The sequence below is a fragment of the Mizuhopecten yessoensis genome, unplaced genomic scaffold (assembly GCF_002113885.1).
Source record: "Mizuhopecten yessoensis strain PY_sf001 unplaced genomic scaffold, ASM211388v2 scaffold1539, whole genome shotgun sequence".
Taxonomy (NCBI): domain Eukaryota; kingdom Metazoa; phylum Mollusca; class Bivalvia; order Pectinida; family Pectinidae; genus Mizuhopecten; species Mizuhopecten yessoensis.
Window position 1 is genome coordinate 2,144,661 of NW_018404097.1, and position 18,770 is coordinate 2,163,430.

The 18,770-nt window shown below is 33.3% G+C and overlaps 1 protein-coding gene across 1 annotated transcript; it reads left to right on the forward strand.

Annotated features, from left to right (window-relative positions):
• Positions 1 to 3,613: 3,613 nt before the first annotated feature.
• Positions 3,614 to 18,716, forward strand: LOC110465039. Its single transcript, XM_021520611.1, has 9 exons — positions 3,614 to 3,677; positions 7,135 to 7,297; positions 12,040 to 12,228; positions 12,490 to 12,669; positions 13,481 to 13,645; positions 14,022 to 14,371; positions 15,153 to 15,246; positions 17,291 to 17,373; positions 17,893 to 18,716. Exons 2-9 carry the CDS (start codon positions 7,159 to 7,161, stop codon positions 17,953 to 17,955), a joined length of 1,263 nt encoding a protein of 420 aa, XP_021376286.1. The 5' UTR covers positions 3,614 to 3,677; positions 7,135 to 7,158; the 3' UTR covers positions 17,956 to 18,716.
• The last annotated feature ends 54 nt before the right edge of the window (positions 18,717 to 18,770 follow it).

Here is an 18,770-nt window from a genome sequence, read left to right on the forward strand (position 1 = left end):
CCCCGGTATCGCCTATTAGAGTTTCTGTATCTTGTATGTTATATCCGGCTTGATTCTGGAGCATCTGCTCAGCTGTATGTCGGTTCACAGTAAATCTTAGTCTATCTAATACGAAACATGTACGGTGCAAGCAAGTCATTCCAACTGTGACACTAACTGTTATATATATATATACAACTGTTAGTGTCACATCATATATATATATATATATATGATGTTGTCATTTGATTTTCGGTGCGATTCACTCCTTCGTCAAGACTTAGAAAAACACGGAACAGTTACACAATATTAGAACTAAATAAAACATAACATAATAAATAGATAAAGGAGCAGATCGCTCTGAAAACATTGACAACCTAAGATAGGCCTACCTAGCAGAGTACAGTAGAAATGGCCTGATCCTAAAAATAAAGGGCATGTCTCAGATAAACATGCATAGCGGATTCATCCTGCACAACACACCTACATATATATATATATTTATGAACTTCATTTTGAATTTTTTTTTAGAAGAATGATTTTTTTTAAAAGTGATTTCCCCAGATTAGATTTGGGACTTGTGAAAACGATGGTTACCACATCATAAACCGCCAAAAATTGCAAAAAAACATGATTTTTAACCCGAAATTTGACCCACACAAGCGGTATTTGTTTTCCTAACACCTGTCTTAACTTAAATATCGTCTTTTCGATAACAGAAATACTCACGTTTTAGCATAGGTCATACCGGTGGATTTTTTTTAACAATATTTACACATGTGCTGAGTACAAAAATAGACTACATGAAAAGCAAGCTTTTGTTGTGTACACACATTTTGTAAATGGCAAAATATGTAGTCTCAAACCAAATTCGATTTTTTTTAAATGTGAAGCCCGCATAGTCCACTTCATCATGTATATGCCAATTTAGTACTGATTTAAAACAAAAATGATGCATGTAATATTACAGGGGTTATTCATCGTACAAAAATATCACCGGTGGCCACGGTACGCTACTGTATAACGCTACCTCAATGTGTCTATACACTGTTAGAATAACTTCCTTGCCCATATACCAATTTTAAGTAATTCTTATCCTCCAAACATACGTTGTAAGGATCCAGTGTGATATGGGATTTTATCGTTAATGTTACTTCTTTGACTCAAATAAAAAGGAATTTTGCACAAGTGACAAATGAAGACGTATGAAATGTTCGAGAATCCTGTTTATGTAACAGCTTCTAGAACGACTTTTAAACAAAAAATTCCATCTACACAATTACTAATGTTTGAATCATACCTTAACCAAAGTCAAGCACGTCATTTTTTGTTTCTTCTTTCTAACAGATTGCAGTATTTCCAACCTACCATGTTTGTGGTGTTCTGAGCTTTGTTACCATCAATATATTTGTACATCCATTGTTATCAATTATTTTTGTGACCAAACAGGGCTATTTTCAAAAAGGAAATCATTCGTTATAGAAGAGAACGTCATCTTCTCGTAGCTAAGAATAAGATTTTTTCTAAATTTACAATTATCGATGAAGTGTTGTTATAAAAATGAGCACGTCGATCGTATATATCCTCCTGAACTTGAAATATACAGTTCCTTTTACACAGGAATAAACAGTACAACCATTTAGCTTTCATCTTCAACCACACGCAACACGCCAATTAGCACAATGTATAGTGACACTACTCATTTGTACATCAAGGACTTCCTTTTCTTATTAACACTTTTTAATCAAATTTGATAACTTCTTTTTGTCCACGATTTCCATAATTTGCTTACTTTTGTACATTCTAGGTCTAATGTAGTAATACTTCTTAACAAAACACTTGCTTAAATGTACATAATAATCACATTTTTATACAAAACGAAATTCATCTTCGATGAATCCTTTCAATTCTTTCTAAATTATTATACCGACCAAAGTCATCATTCAATTAGTGAAAAGACAATTTAGTTTTTGTAATCTCCTTCAAATAAGTATATATATATAAAAAATATCTGAGTTAATATTTTCTTATCGCATTCTTGCTCAAATACATCACACATTCTATTTTTGATAATGCTCATAATACAATCGGAAGTACAAGTGTCTTTATATTGCCCACATGTACCCTATTCCTATTCTATGTAGTGTATTTCCTACTCTTTTCTTTTAATTCATTTAGATATGCAAGTAATATAGAATTGTCAATGTATTTTAGTTTTAACTAGTATTTGAACATTCGAAATTTTCCGATCATGTCCGAAGTCAATTTTTGGAAAAGTATGGAATTGGTCGCAGATTTCTGTACACCTAATAATCTTTTACAATACATTGAAAGAATTTCGACAGAATTTATAATTACTCTTTACACAACATTTTACATCTCTGTACACAGAACTACTATATTTACTAACATTTTACGGCCTATATCCTCTGTGATAAGTTTATACCACGAACTGTATGGCACTTCAGGTTCTTCATCACAACAGACATTTCAATCAAAATCGTAGTATGGCTTCGGAATTATTTGCTATTTACTATTAACTGAGCACAATAGACGTGCCCACAACACTTTTAAACCTTATATAAACGATGATAAGCGATGATTTTTTTCTTCTTCTTTTTTTTAAAAAGAGATTTTAGTTTAGCTTCTTGTTCTTTTTATCCAACACTTCATCATACTGAGGTGATACGAAAAGTTCATTTTAGCTTTGCTAAGTCAGTCTTTTTGCGGTTTCGTAAAGAAGACATGAGTTGATAAGAGGTTTACTATTAGTCTAAAATCTTCTTCCTCTGCGATATCTATAATATATAAGAATGTATATGTACAGAAAAAAGAATTACTGCTAAAACAAAAAATATCATTATTACAAAGTACTTTTCTATTTCTACGTGATATTTGCTTGCCATTTCTTAACTATCTTTAAAATTGCCTGCATGCTGTTTATCCATGTTATTCCGTCTTTGTATTCAATATTTGTCGCAAGAAAAGCACTACAAACCTAATGTAAATTGTTTTAAATATGCGACGTTTAATAAAAACATCTTGTACGGCGTCCTTACATTTCTCAGAATCCAACTTATGAAACATTACGGCATTTGTCTGAATCCTATTAGCAAAAAGTCCCGTCACTTATTGTTTTGTAATTGTTTCTGGTTGATTTATGCTCCTTTGAAAACAAAGCAAGTAATGATTAAAAATGAACATGAAAACGAGAGAAAGGGATAACACGTGTATTTGATATGTTTGACCTCTGAAGTATAACAGTATGACCTTATGTATATGTGACGTTCCATTGATTTATGTAGGTTTTTGTTATGTTTACAATACATATTATCAACGAACAGCAGTAATACACATGCATAACCAGCAATTAATGCAATAAACAAAAAAGCATTTTAAGGTAAAGTTGTACACAACGGAATGGTCCGTGATTGGGGACAGGCACTCCGACGGTCGAATACATATAATGTGTAATGGTCAAAACAGGTAGGCTGTCACAGGTGAGGCACGGCCCCCATTGTCCAGTCCGGACTGTCATAAACTCCAACACCTTATGCTAATTGGGGTTAATGTCCGGGCCGGTCTGGACAATAAGGTGCACGCGCTCAGATACATCGGCATTTATTAGGTTGATCGCCAGGAGAGGAGGAACTACAGAAGGGAGCTGGTCACCACCAGAGTGGATACATATCATATAGGTATGGATATTTTCTATCTTATATTAGTTTCATGTTTATTATTACTTTACGTCTTCCGAATTATCATTTATACATATATACAGCACAATACATATACATATATACATATACATGCACACATAATGTTATGTTATGTTGCACCTTACAATAGTGGAGAGTGAACATCAGATCTACGATAATTAGAAGTAATACTATCTATCAGATCTATGATAATTAGAAGTAATACCATCTATCAGATCTACGATAATTAGAAGTAATACTATCTATCAGATCTATGATAATTAGAAGTAATACTATCTATCAGATCTATGATATTTAGAAGTAATACTATCTATCAGATCTATGATGAAGTAATACCATCTATCAGATCTATGATAATTAGAAGTAATACTATCTATCAGATCTATGATAATTAGAAGTAATACTATCTATCAGATCTATGATAATTAGAAGTAATACTATCTATCAGATCTATGATAATTAGAAGTAATACTATCTATCAGATCTATGATAATTAGAAGTAATACTATCTATCAGATCTATGATAATTAGAAGTAATACTATCTATCAGATCTATGATAATTAGAAGTAATACTATCTATCAGATCTATGATAATTAGAAGTAATACTATCTATCAGATCTATGATAATTAGAAGTAATACTATCTATCAGATCTATGATAATTAGAAGTAATACTATCTATCAGATCTATGATAATTAGAAGTAATACTATCTATCAGATCTATGATAATTAGAAGTAATACTATCTATCAGATCTATGATAATTAGAAGTAATACTATCTATCAGATCTATGATATTTAGAAGTAATACTATCTATCAGATCTATGATGAAGTAATACCATCTATCAGATCTATGATAATTAGAAGTAATACTATCTATCAGATCTATGATAATTAGAAGTAATACTATCTATCAGATCTATGATAATTAGAAGTAATACTATGTATCAGATCTATGATAATTAGAAGTAATACTATCTATCAGATCTATGATAATTAGAAGTAATACCATCTATTACTTATACGGTTCATAGCCCTCTTTTCTGTCAATTCATAGAAATATGTAACAACAAAATATGCCTTATAACAATAAATGCACGGAGTAACTGAAATCTGTAAAAACGTGATACTCCTGATGAGATTATATTTTTACTTTGTTAATTAAGTTTATTAATCAGTAATTACATGCATTTCCGGAAGTTTAGTATTTTTTACACGTTGTTTTACTGAGTGCATTGTAGACTAATAGTTTAATATATACATAGGTTTTGTGATAATTAAATGTGTAAAATATTTCCTACAACTTTACTTGTAATTTAGATAATATCAATTTGAATGATGATCACATGACATTGGTTTTTTTCTGCAGTAACCTCTTCCTCCATTTATAAGGTTAGACGTCACACACTTTTAGAACTTTTGAGTGATATGTTCACAACTAAATGTTAAGATAGTACTTTGCATATACATATTTTGTGTTAAATATTAATGCGTTATAGTACATTTCTGGTCAATCTTGCCTGTGTTACTATTAATTTGTAGCTGGACTGTCCTCGAATAAGAACTATACCTAACGATTTAGAAAAAAGCCCACCTAAACACTGATAACTGGCGTCACTGTTATATATGCAGTAGATGAATATTAGAGACACGTTCACGGTGATTTACAATTATCTTTTTCACATGCAAATTAAATATGACCTCTGGTTTGGACCTGCGCGTTACGTTTTCAAGATGCTATGTGCATAAGAAAAATACAGAATGTGTGTTACCATTATCATATGATATTAATTCTGACGATTAATTGTTTGGTAGACTACATCACGTTAACATCGGTGATGTTCTTGTGAGGAATTTTACCTTCAGATTTTATTTGAAAATGTTCATATTTCTCTCAAACAACCTGACACTATTTACAAAGGAATAATAACAAACAAAGCTCAGTAAAGTTAAGCATCGCTATTCTGTCGTATCTCTTTAAGTAGTAAATTCATCCTTCTGCGAAATTGTATTTTTAACAACATACCAAATAAATTTAACAAAAAGGTTATAGGCGGTACCTTAAATGAACTCGTCCATTTACTATTTAGTCCAATTATATATCGGTTTATATATATGATGTATATACGCAAGCCTTACCGAATGAAGAAAAATTCTCTTGTGAGCAGGTATTGATTGTTACGTCATTGGTTTGTGTGAGAAAATTACGTCGTTTTCTCAAAAATTAATGACGTTACTCTCACAAACAAATGACGTAACAATCAATACCTGCTCGCAAGAACAGATAACTATGCAAAACGAAAAGACGGAATAACAGGAAGTCAGTATATATGTGTAAAATCATTATATTTTCAATAAGTAATACACGAAATACATGGTCATCACATCAGGCACCTTAATACTCGGTTACCAAGTGGAACTAATTATTTTACAACTGGATCATTAGCTATAGTAAGTGTCTTCACCTGATACGGATATATTAAGAGGACATTTTGAACATGTGCTGTTGCCTTATGGTAACGATTTTCGTGAAAATGCATTGTCGTTAATAAAAATGGTTTCACGATAAAATATAAATAGGAACTGTTGTATAAACATTGCACGTGTTCGCTGTTACAAATACAAAGTTGTAATATATATTTTTCTAAATATAGATGGTGAAATATTAACCTTATGTTTTAAAGTCTATTTTATATCAAAGATAGATAATAAAAAAATCCTGTAACTATTCTTTGATCTATTACATCATGTACATTTTAATTTGTGCCTTTTCCTTAAGATAAAATGTGGTTTTGATAATTAAAATCTACGTTATATTTTACCTGATAACTCATCAATTAATGACTAATTTTACACATTACATAGATTAAAAATCAATTAACCCACCCCAGAAACCCATGTATTCATGGCGCAGGTATTAACTGTTTATAAATAGAACTAAATATGTAAATATCCTAGATTTATTGCAGATGATACGTTCATTAAATCTGAAATTAGTTTCTTTTCAAAGAATTTTTTAAAAAGGACACAAGCAAAACGGATGTCATTATCAATATCCTTTACATTAGCTGTCATTTGATCCTGTAGAATTAAAGACAGATACGTTGTTTCTGACAATTATTAATGCTATATTTAGTATGTAAATACAGGGGGTATTATAATAATGTTTATTTAGTATGTAAATACAGGGGGTACCGATATATTGTCAATAAAAAACCCTATGCTTTTACAGACAAACCAAAAGATTATTAATAGCCAAACATGTACTGTTAAAAAAAGAAGAAGTAAACTTTCAATGCTAATCCCTTTTACAGATATACCAATAGTCTTTAAACAATATACTCTATGATGTTGCTTTAAGTTGCATTAAAGGTAGGAGCAACTTCTATTATTTTCCTAGCCATAACGACGTTGCTACTTTAATTTTGTTCCAGGCCTACCCTAAACGGATAAAAAAAATGCAGGTTTACGCCACTGTCTTCTTCCTAGTCCTCGCCGTCCTCTACCGTACGACGCTGTCTGACCATGACAGTGGGGAGGTAGACTTCGATGACAGTGATACAATGTTCTACAACCCGTACGAACAGTTCACCCAAAGTAAGTAATATATTACTTCTCATTCCCTCTATATTGAACAGTCCAACCAAAGTAAGTCGTTTATTGGATATCATTCCCTCTTTCTTGAACAGTACACCCGAAGTAAGTCATTGGATATTTTAGCCATCGTATGTCATTTAAGAGACATCCTTTTCATTCTTTTCTTTATATAAAGCAGCAGAATTCCCTTCAGGTTGAGAGACGTTTATTATGAAGATGACAAATTGATAAATATTTACACAAGTTTGACGGGTACTAGGAACGACAGGAAAAACTGAATTCAAAACAATGATAGACCTTTTGATATCAATGTTGAAGATTTCTTACCAGTAAATAATTTCTTAAGTGATGATGAGTGACTGTATGGTATGTATTTGAACATAGAACATCGATAAAAAGCCAGTTGAAATATCTTTCGACTTATGTCTAAACTCTTAAATCTACTACATGACTATTTAAAGTATGTTTCCTGGGGGAATCAAGGAGTCACACGTATATCACATGCTGCGAATTACCAGATAAGGATAATTTAAAAAAGATATCAATGAAGATGCATACACAATTGGCAAAAAATCTGCATTTTATTTTCTAATCATGGATTTGATATATTTGTGTAAAGAACATAAATATGCCTGTTCAGAAGTAGTAATCAATTTTAAACTTTCCCCATATCTCAGCATGTGACATGTATGTAAATGAAGATGTAAAACTTATACAATACATCTTGAAAAGGTACGCCAAAACAAATCGATGTATCAGGTTTTGTGAATTGTTAAGATATCTCAAATTACCTTAATTCTGATAATTAGTGTTCAAGTATTACAGATATAACCATACTGTATATAAATTATGTACTGCAATGAAGACAAATAATACCACTTTGCCCCATTTTCCTGTCCTTTTGAGACGATTGCTGACTTTGTTATTGCACTGATAATAAATAAAGTTGGTTATAAGAAAGTGAAAAACCTTGTGTATCGCAACATGACTGGCAAGTATATGTGATACAAGTCATATAATGTCTTGTTGAATGTCTGATTGTAATATGATTAAAACAACTCACAATAACATTAAGAAAGTTACATCTTATATAACATTAAGAAGTCTAGTATTTTGAGATATCTTTTGGGCAAATTCATAATAGAAAACAAGTATCTTGAAGACTAAAAATCTACAAAATATGACCCTTAAAAAGTCTTTTGTGGGGAAATTCAAGATGCTTTCACAAACATTTAAAAGGGTCGAAGAGAAAGCAATTTTTTTATTGTCCATCATTTATACTACACTTGATTACGTGTATGCTTTTGTGAAATTTAATATGTTTTCGTTTGCTTTGAGGCATTTGCTTACAAAAACAAAAATAAAGGAAAAAATCATAGTTATTTTTTTGTTTCGGGAAAACACATTTTTCATTACAAAAAGGCCAAAGACACATCTTTTGTACGTATCTTATCGTTTATGTAATAGGAACCATTTGAATTTTATTACTCATGTCAGACGAATGTTGGAGGTGCTTTAAGTACATTTGTAACTGACAATCCATATTCCAGTAATTCTGCTACCTCAATCTTATTTCTTCCATTAGTCTGAATCTGGAATTAAGTCATTTAAGTTTAATGAAGCAGGATTTGATAATTTGAATGAATTATTGATCACGTCCAATTGTACATGTATTTTATACGTGGTCTTGACTTATCACCAACTACGTCATATATAACAGGGAATGCATGTTTACAGAGATCGTAACATGACAAGGTAAATTATTATTTTATGTTCCTAGATTATATGCAACGGTCTTCTTTAAACATGTCATGACCTTGCATTTACAGGTAAAATGACCGGTGGTCAGATTGGTCAGTCTGATGATAAGGACGATGCTCAATACATTTACGTCACTCCGTCCGGTGGTCAAATGATCGGTCAGAACACTGGCCAATTTAATACTTTCGTTAGCCCAGGGGGTCAATTACGAAATAAACCTGATGATTTGGATGACCAATACGTAACCATTGGTCAGCCAAATAGTCAAAACAGATGGCAACCTCAAAGCCAAACAACAGGAAAAACAGTATACACACCAGCAGGCACATTTGCTCAACAGAATAATGGCCAATTTGTTGGTCAAACTGGTAGTCAATTTACAAGTCAGACAGGGAGGCAATTAGGCATCCAGAACGTGAATCCCTTTATCAGTTCCACGGCCATGGAGATAGAAGATGACCAATACGTACACGCAAGTCACATGACCAGTCAAACTGGCAGTAAAAGTATTCCTCAGTCAACTGGTTTAAAAGCGGTTAATTCACAAGGCAAAACAGGTCAAATGTTAATGGGTCAATCTAGTGATAGGGACGATGACCAATATGTATATGTTGGTCCACAGGCTAGCCAAAACATGGGTCTATTCGATGGTCAGTCTGCCCGCCAGAAAACTATACCGTATACCATTCATTCAACTGGTCAGTCAAACAATATAAATGATAAGAATGATGACATATATTTACCTGTTGGTCGGTCGGGTGGTCAAATGGGTATTTTCAATGTACCAGCTACTAGTCAAAATGCTGGGCCCTATACTGTTCAATCTATCGTTCAGTCCAACGACCAACACGATGAAAAATACTTGAATGTTGGTCATTCGGGTATCCAAGCAGGCATTTTTAATGGTCAAATTGCTAATCAGAAAACTGTTCCATATACCGTTCAATCAAGTGGTCAGTCCAATGATAAAAATGACGATCAGTTTGTACACTCTGTTCAGCCATACAACAATCAGAACGATGACAAATTCTCACCCGTTGGACAGTCGGGTAGTCAAATGGGTATTTTTAATGGTCAGTTTGATAGTCAGAATACTGTGCCATATACCGTTCAGTCAATCGGCCAATCAAACGAAAATTATGATAAGAACGATGACAAATTTGTACCTCTTGGTCAGTCGGTTGGCCAAGGTGTTAGTCAGTTCATTCGTCAACCATTTGTTCAGGGAGGTGCAACTGTAATAGGTCAACAAAATATTGGTAAGCCGAGTGGTCCAGTTGGTATTTTCAATGGTCAGTTTGCTAATCAGAATACTGTCCCATATTCTGTTCAGTCAATCGGTCAATCAAACGAAAGAATTGATCAGAACGATGACACATATTTATCTATTGGTCAGTCAGGTGGTCAAATAAGTCTTCTAAATGGTCAACTTACTAGTCAGAACAACGTTCCATATAGTGTTCAGTCGATAGGTCAGTCCATCGATAACAATGATGATCAATTTGTACATACAGGTCAGCCAATCACCCATGCTTCAACCCAACCCATTATATCTATATATGACGATCAGAATGATGACAGATACTTACCAGTAGGTCAGTCGGGTAGTCAAGTAGGTAGCCAATTCACTGGCCAACCACTGGTTCAGGGAGGAGTTAATGTACTTGGTCTACAAAATATTGGTCAAACCTCCATAACCATTGACGGAAATAGTGAACTAGGTGTTAGCAATTATATTGGTCAACACTATGATGACCAACCGGATGTCCAAACTATTGTACAGACAGCGGGTCAGTTTGTGTCTGAAGCCAATGACCAGTACCCCGTTAAGCCTGGAAAGCTTTCTATTGGCCAGTACCCTGACAAACCAGATGACCGCCCGGACTTACTGACCAAATACCCAGAGTCAAGCAACGGAGAGAGAGATGGTACTATTATAGTATTAGTTGTGTATTTAGTCATAGTCGCCATTTTTATAACTATATAGTGTTAGTTTAAAGGTGACTGAAGAGGGTTGATTATAATGGTAGCATCCATATACAACTATATAGTGGACTGAAGAGGGTTGATTATAACGGTAGCATCCATATATAAAGACGTATTCGGGTTAATATCATTTATGAACCCTTCTCAACTGCATGTGTCAACAGTAGTGTTTATACCTTCAAAGACATACTCTTGTACTTAGGTATGTTCTTTCCCATCTGATGTACAATGTACACTGTCCTATTATGAGCCTTTCTCCCTTGATGACTCTCTTACTGTTTCCAGTTGTTCTCGTATCCATGTCTGCTCATCGAGGTCTCCTCATCTTCTTGTTACTCTCTGATTTACCACTGCTCCTTTATCAATATTTCCTTGTTTCCGTTGTTCTATTAATGTTTCTAATATGCCTTTCCCTAAATTCTTCCTTTTTCAAGATTGTACAAGTTTCGTTCGTCCAACATGTTCTCCTTCAGAGGCTGGTGACGTTAACAAAACAACATTTTAATTCAAATTATATATATATTTAGCTGTAGCAAGTTAGAATATTTATCATTCTTTTTGATATATTATTGTATTTATCATATATATATATATGCATGATTATGCTTGTGCCATAATCAGTATGCTGTTAGTTGTAGCAGCATGTTACATTAGTATTTTTACACATACACTTTTTGTATATACTCTTAGTTAGAGATTAGAGACATATAGGCGTGATGCAGACTTTTTGAAAATTATTACTGTAAAATAATCGTGTTTGCGCAATAAGATACACAACTTTATCATTTCTAGTTGCAAGTGGCAGCATCTGTAAAGCAAACTATCTTTTGATACACTTGTATCATGTTATGTTCCCGAGATGAAGAATGTAAAAGAAATCAAATGAATTTGCTAAACAAAATGGATGGATACATGGAAAACCAGCTCCTGTTTAAAATAGCTTTTCTAATACTCGATCGAGCGTGTTCAATATTGTTGTGTTTTACATGGAACAGTTGATGCCGGAGGATTGTGTAACAACTACAAAACGAAGGGTGGCTGGGCTTACCGACCGATCTACGGGTCGTGTAATCAGTACCTCCAGTGTAACAGCAATCACAAGGCTTCACTTCTCACATGCGCAGCAGGAACCTTCTATGACGGATCTTCCTGTCGACATTCAGCGGAGGTCTACTGTCCTTATGGTAAAATATTGATATGATACCTACGAGTACTGATTTAATAGTTAATCCAGCTACTAATCTCTTATTTTTTTTACATTTGTTTAGTTCGGCCCCATGTATAGAGTTCTATATTTTACTATGCTCAGTTCATCCTCTTTTATTGATGAGAACCTCGTCGAAAGGGCCTGATTCTGGTTAAGCTGTTTTTATCCTTCAGAGAAACAATATTTATTTCATGCTTTTATATACTTGGTAAGTTTAATTTGGTATTGTTTTGTTTAGATCCATGCCAAGCTCAAAAACCGGGGTTTAAGTACACGGACGGGCAGAGTTGCTATGGTTACTACAAGTGTATGAAAGGCAAGTCCCGGTACCACACTTGTCCAGACGGTTTCTACTTCAACTCACACAAGCAGATCTGCATCACTGACGATACTTGTCAGAAAAACAACCTCATCCACCGTGAGTATACATATAAGTGTCATTCTCTGTCAATCAATGGACTCTCTATGAGTAACACTGCCCTCTGTGAGTATACATTTAAGTGTCATTTTCTGTCCAATCAATGGACTCTCTATGAGTAACACAGCCCTCTGTGAGTGGACTTTCTTGTCATTCTCTGACTCTCCAGAAGGCAGTATAATATACAGAATAAACATAATATTTGCAGATAATCATATTTTCTGTTGTATGCTAGATACTAAAACTCATTAAACGATGATGCCTGTTACAATGATGGCAATACTCAAACACATACTGTCCTATCAAGGTATATCAATACCTCATCATTATATAGCATTTGTCTATGTAATAACATACATACTGTCATACCAGGATATTATTCATTACTAAAAAGTATGCTCCGCTTGCAGAACATAGGCACAAATGCTGTTCTAGCCTAGTAAATCTGTCCTTTCTATGACGTGTTCCTATGAAAATAAGTTATATTGCGTCTCTCTTTATACTATTTATGGCAAACATTTTGTCTTATCATTATATAACTTGTTACTATATTACAACTATAATACATACTGTCCTACCAAGAGTATACAAGATCTTTATCATTATATAACGTGTTCCTTTATTAAAACAATAGAACCTATTGTCTTTCCTTTGGTATACAATAATTGTCATTATATATAACAATGATAGAACATACTGTATTACCCTAAGTATTACAATCCTTCATCATTATGTAGTGTGTTGTTCCCACATTGCAACTATAACACATACTGTCCTACCCTTGGTTTACCATTGCTTTATCATTGTATAGCGTGTTCCTATGGAACAACCCATCCATTCCCGGGACGTCCCGAGATGTTCTACCTGTACGACGGTAGGGAGGTCTTCTACCCTATGAAATGCCCCAAGGGATTATGGTATCGTCCTGAAATCTGCTCATGCGACTGGATTGTTCCAGGCATTAGTAGCCACGAAGGTAGGGGAAATATCTCGCTGGTTACAGAGTGTGCCATGTACATTTCGGTTAATAGTTCAACATTTGTTTTACGTCAGTTGTCTCTGATCCTTGTGATTTATTTTCAGTTCAGCAAATGGCATTCCTTATGAACAAAAGGATTGATCTCATGGAATGTATGATAATTACAGGCGTATGGAAATTCCCCATCCGTTATTGTATTGTATGCTGCTTCTACATTATAGTGTTATAAGCAACGACATTTTCACATAATTTCCCCTTAGAAATGTGATAATGTAGAGAAAATAATCTGAGTAAATTCTTCATTCAACTTCAGGAACACATATTGCAGGTATTGATTAAAGCGTTCATCTTCTTAATCGAACTTTTGTTCCAGGCTGCAAACCAATGTACCACTTCCAGTACAACGGCAACTTTCTTGAGGCTTACAACAGGATCCAGCAAGTACCAAACACCGGCGTGGCAATCTACCGGAAGTCAGCACTCTTCAGCGAAGGAGGACAAATAATGGTGTGGGCCATGAATAATATGAATCTAGACAAGGAGTTTGCCTTCTGTTTCGAATTTATGTCGAAGGTCTACAATGGTGAGGTGGCGTTGCTGTCTAACGGATACAAAGGTCATGACTTTACATACAAGATCACCTACATCCCCGCCCAGTCACTGGTCAAAGTCTATATAGAACTTGACGATGATACCACGGCGCATCTGGTCGTAACTGGTGTGGTATGTACATGTATGATATTAATCTTCCACTGCATTGTACGGATGCACGTATTTGAAAAAATATCTAAACTCAATATAAATTGTATTTCATTCATTATCTTATGAAATAGAAAATATCGTATTATATACTAACAAAGGGAGATGTGGATTTAAGTATTGAAACAAATGCATTTGTTCTCTCTTGTGTCCTGGATTATATAGAACAATCATAAAGATTTTAACTACACTGTATATTGTACCACATATTATATGTATCATTAATTTCATGCAATTCTAGTGTAACTGTTTAATGTGGCACTGTGTGTAGTGATAGTGACTTTGAAGTACACTAACTAAACACTAGATCTACCCTGTTAACTTCTCTGATACTCCAATTAGACTGGTAGTCTCGATATACATATATATAAAACTGGCTTATGGGTTCGGCCTACCCTAGATTGTATCTACCTAAACTTAATATATAACATCTTTAATTTGCATGCAGTGTATGTATGTCTTTCTATATGGAAAGGGCTTTTATAGGCAGTGCCTGTGCACAATCCTATTGTTAATTGCAACAATAAAATGATATGAGATGCATTATAAATTATTTTCATTTTGCTAACATCAATTTGTTGTTTGGCATGTATTTTAGATTTCTACTCCATTATACATGTGAAATATCCCGTTAAAACAAGTAAAATAAACAAAATCGAACGAACACAAATGCACCCCACAGTGATGAGAGCAAGCGGTTAACCGTTACATGGTTATTCCTCACGTTTTGTAATTTTATTTCCAGCATCCGCTCAAACCGCATTTCGTTCGGTTAGCTAAGTACGGCAGTAAGATAAAACTCCGTATCGACAATATCAGCGCGACTATGGTGAAGACACGTAAGTAAAACTTGTTTATAAATCAATACAGTGTATATTAATATGGTACCGGTAATTAAGTATCTTTAAGGATTCACTTATGTCTAGGTGTTTACGAGGCTTTAACTGTAGTGGTGAACACACCACTATATATTTTATATTCTAAAATATAATACAAAGCCAGCCTGTATATTTTACGTAATTTTTGTGTTTATATTAAACATAACCCGAGTAATAGTTCTAACGAAAAGCACATCAGCGCCAGTATTTGAGGACTGACACTAATAACTTATCAATGAGGATGGTGTAAAGTGTTGTGTAATAACAACACCACTGTTGTATGTTATAGTGCTGTATATCATTTACGTTTGGAATATTTATCTTCCTGGTTTTGGTTTTAAGCCAAAATTTGAAGAAATTCAGCAAACATCCAGATAATTATCTACTGCTGCTTTGGGTATTATTCAGAACTGTAACCATTATGGGTTAATTGCCAAAAATATTTTTTATTGCAAAACGTCAAAGTATAGATTTTATCCTGGGATGAAAAGTGATATCTCAATAACTGACACACGGATATGATAGAAATATAACTAGAAGAAATACTAGATAATTCTCTAACAGGATGTCAAGTTTTATCAAAATTGGATGTCAAACGAAGTCAGGAAGTTTTTTTGAAATGAGCAAAATTAACATAAAATCCAACGGAAAATGACGTTATGTAAATGACTAATGACATGTCATAAACATGTGTAAATATCATTTGATTTTTCGATTTTTGTCAAATATCTTATATGAATATATCGCGGATATCTATATATAAATATTGTTTAAATGTTACTGGATGGATATTTTCGCGATTTTTATCGAATATATAATATCTTCATATATGTAAATAATGATATCGCGGTTATCTATATATAAATATTGTTTAAATGTTACTGGATGGATATTTTGGCGATTTTTATCGAATATATAATATCTTTATATATGTAAATAATGAAATCGCGGATATCTATACATAAATATTGTTTAAATGTTACTGGATGGATATTTTCGCGATTTTTACCGAATATATAATATCTTTATATATATAAATAATGATATCGCGGATATCTATATATAAATTTTGTTTAAATATTACTGGATGGATATTAAAGATGCATTTGAATTAGTAATTTACTATTCTTATGAAACTATACTCCCTGACTGTAAGCCCAAAATTGTTGATGGATCGTTAACTAATGTAAGTGTCTAAAGTAATTAGATACACATCTATGTAATTGGTTTTAACTATATATAGTATGCTTGCAGTAATGTACGCACCGTGTTCTAAGGAATTAAGTGTACGCTATCTACAATAGCAAGAAGTTAACAAAATGAGGAGAACAATCGTGTATTCCCACAGTAAACATAGCCATTCTTACACTGGATCTAATTCTATCCATTACCCATGATAATCATATAGACAGGCAGACAAGTAATTAATGCACCTGTTAATAGGCCATTAATCTAATGGTCACAAGGACCGCTTGCGACCCCGGTGACTTAGCTATGAGTTGACCTTTGGCCCTAGGCTAATGACAGGTCACCATGTCAGGGGTAATTATTAATTCATGTCTTTGTGTGGTAAATGTGTCGAGGTAATTAAATCTCTATCACAGACATGCTGCATGGTCATTAGTACCCATGGGTGTAGTACCGTACATGCACGTCAACTAAGTAGCCGGCGTATATACTATAGAAATGTAATGTGTTTAATGACTACAATATACTTTCAGATATAAATACTCTCTCATATACCCAGGATACACGTAGAAGCATAAAATGTGTACCAATATCTTATTGATACCAGAGTGTCAACTTTCATACATACTTTTACATTATAAACACAAAATATATGTAAATAAATTATCATGCTACGAAAGTTTTCGAACAAGTGTAAAATTCGCATACAAATTAGCGTGAGAAAATGCGAAATTTGAAAGTTTTGATGAAAACAGTTCAATTATACTCCATATATCATAATGGTTTTAACCTTTATTTTATCCATTCTACCATACAGACGCTCACGTTTCGATCTCCAAAAGTCCCTTAGTCATAGGAGCAGCTCAGGGATGTAAAGGGTTTGTCGGCCATTTTGACGAGGTAAGTAGTATTTCTCCATAGGATTATATTTCGAATAGTGCGGTGTTATAGTCTTTATGCTTTAATGAATATAACAACGGGATGGTGTATTATATAATTGCATATATACAGAACGATGCATTGTTATGTTTCCATTTCCCGAAAAGTGCGTGATTGATTTGATTATCAAAATTGTTTGTTTAATTTCGTCAATTAACATTTTGTCGTTTTGTGGCTAACAATTAGTTAAATGACTATGAAGGTGTGGGATTAATTGTCATCATTAGCATATAATTATGTAATTAGTTTTAAAAAAAAATCATTTCATATACCAACGTCTTTTATCAGTGTGGATCATGAAACTTGCATTTCAAACAAACAACAATATTTTGTGTTTGTTTATTTAGTTTTTGTTTTCGTGTGTGTGTGTGCTTTCTTCTTCAAAAACATTAAACAAAAGGGGAAAAATCAGTTTCTTTAACGTCGGTACATTGACAGCGTGATTCTAGTATTGTCATATTTCATTTCTTCCTTTTGCAGTTTAAATTCTTCAAGTGTGTACCCAATGACTTCTTCAATGACTATGCCGAGAAAAAGAAATGAATATTCATGAAGCGCTGAAGAGTTGTATTTTTTTAATCATGTCTACAAACAGTGACGTATGTTACTTCCGGGACACAAACGGAAGACAGGGTATGATAACTCAAGGATCAGGCGTCAGCAATTTTATGCGTTCCTAAGGAACATTCCGATGCATTCCGATCGATACTCATATGCTGCATATGTAGGCTACTTACTACACTTTTTGTTGTTATATGTATAAGTTCTATGCATGAGAAATATCAAGCCTGTTTGATTAGAAGTTAGGTACATGTATATTGGAAAATTATCCGCTATATTCTTAACAATTTGTGTACTTATATCCTATTGATATAGCTTACTTATTTTAAATATAACTTATTGGCAATATTAATAAGTATAATTGCACTGTTCTTAACTATTTATACAATATGCGTATTTGCTACACATTGCTATAGCAAAAGTATCCTTTTACAATATATTTATATTGTTGATATTAACTTATATACATTTTGTCTTAAAAATCAGCATATAATTAATCAATTTAAAATTGGAAAACTATGTCTCATACTGATAGTTAATTTTGTGTGTGTTGTCATTACGATATCGATGATATTTATATAAAATATGTGCGTTCATGTGTTTGTGTGTGTGTGAGAGAGAGATGGAAAGAAAGAAAGAGAAGGGTGTGTGATTGCATACAACGATGTGAGAAATTGGTCGCATTTAAATGTACACTGTACATTGATGTTTGTTTGTTTTTACGATGCAATTAAATCATTTTATCAAAATGGCATTCAGTTCTTTTTATTTTGATAATAACCACGAAAGTAGAAGAA

Excerpts from the sequence above, each read along its gene's own strand:
- LOC110465039 (XM_021520611.1), top strand. The coding sequence starts at position 7,159 with ATGCAGGTTTACGCCACTGTCTTCTTCCTAGTCCTCGCCGTCCTCTAC. Across the intron at positions 14,372-15,152 it reads ATCTGGTCGTAACTGGTGTG|CATCCGCTCAAACCGCATTT; the intron begins GTATGTACATGT and ends TTTTATTTCCAG. Across the intron at positions 15,247-17,290 it reads CGCGACTATGGTGAAGACAC|ACGCTCACGTTTCGATCTCC; the intron begins GTAAGTAAAACT and ends TCTACCATACAG.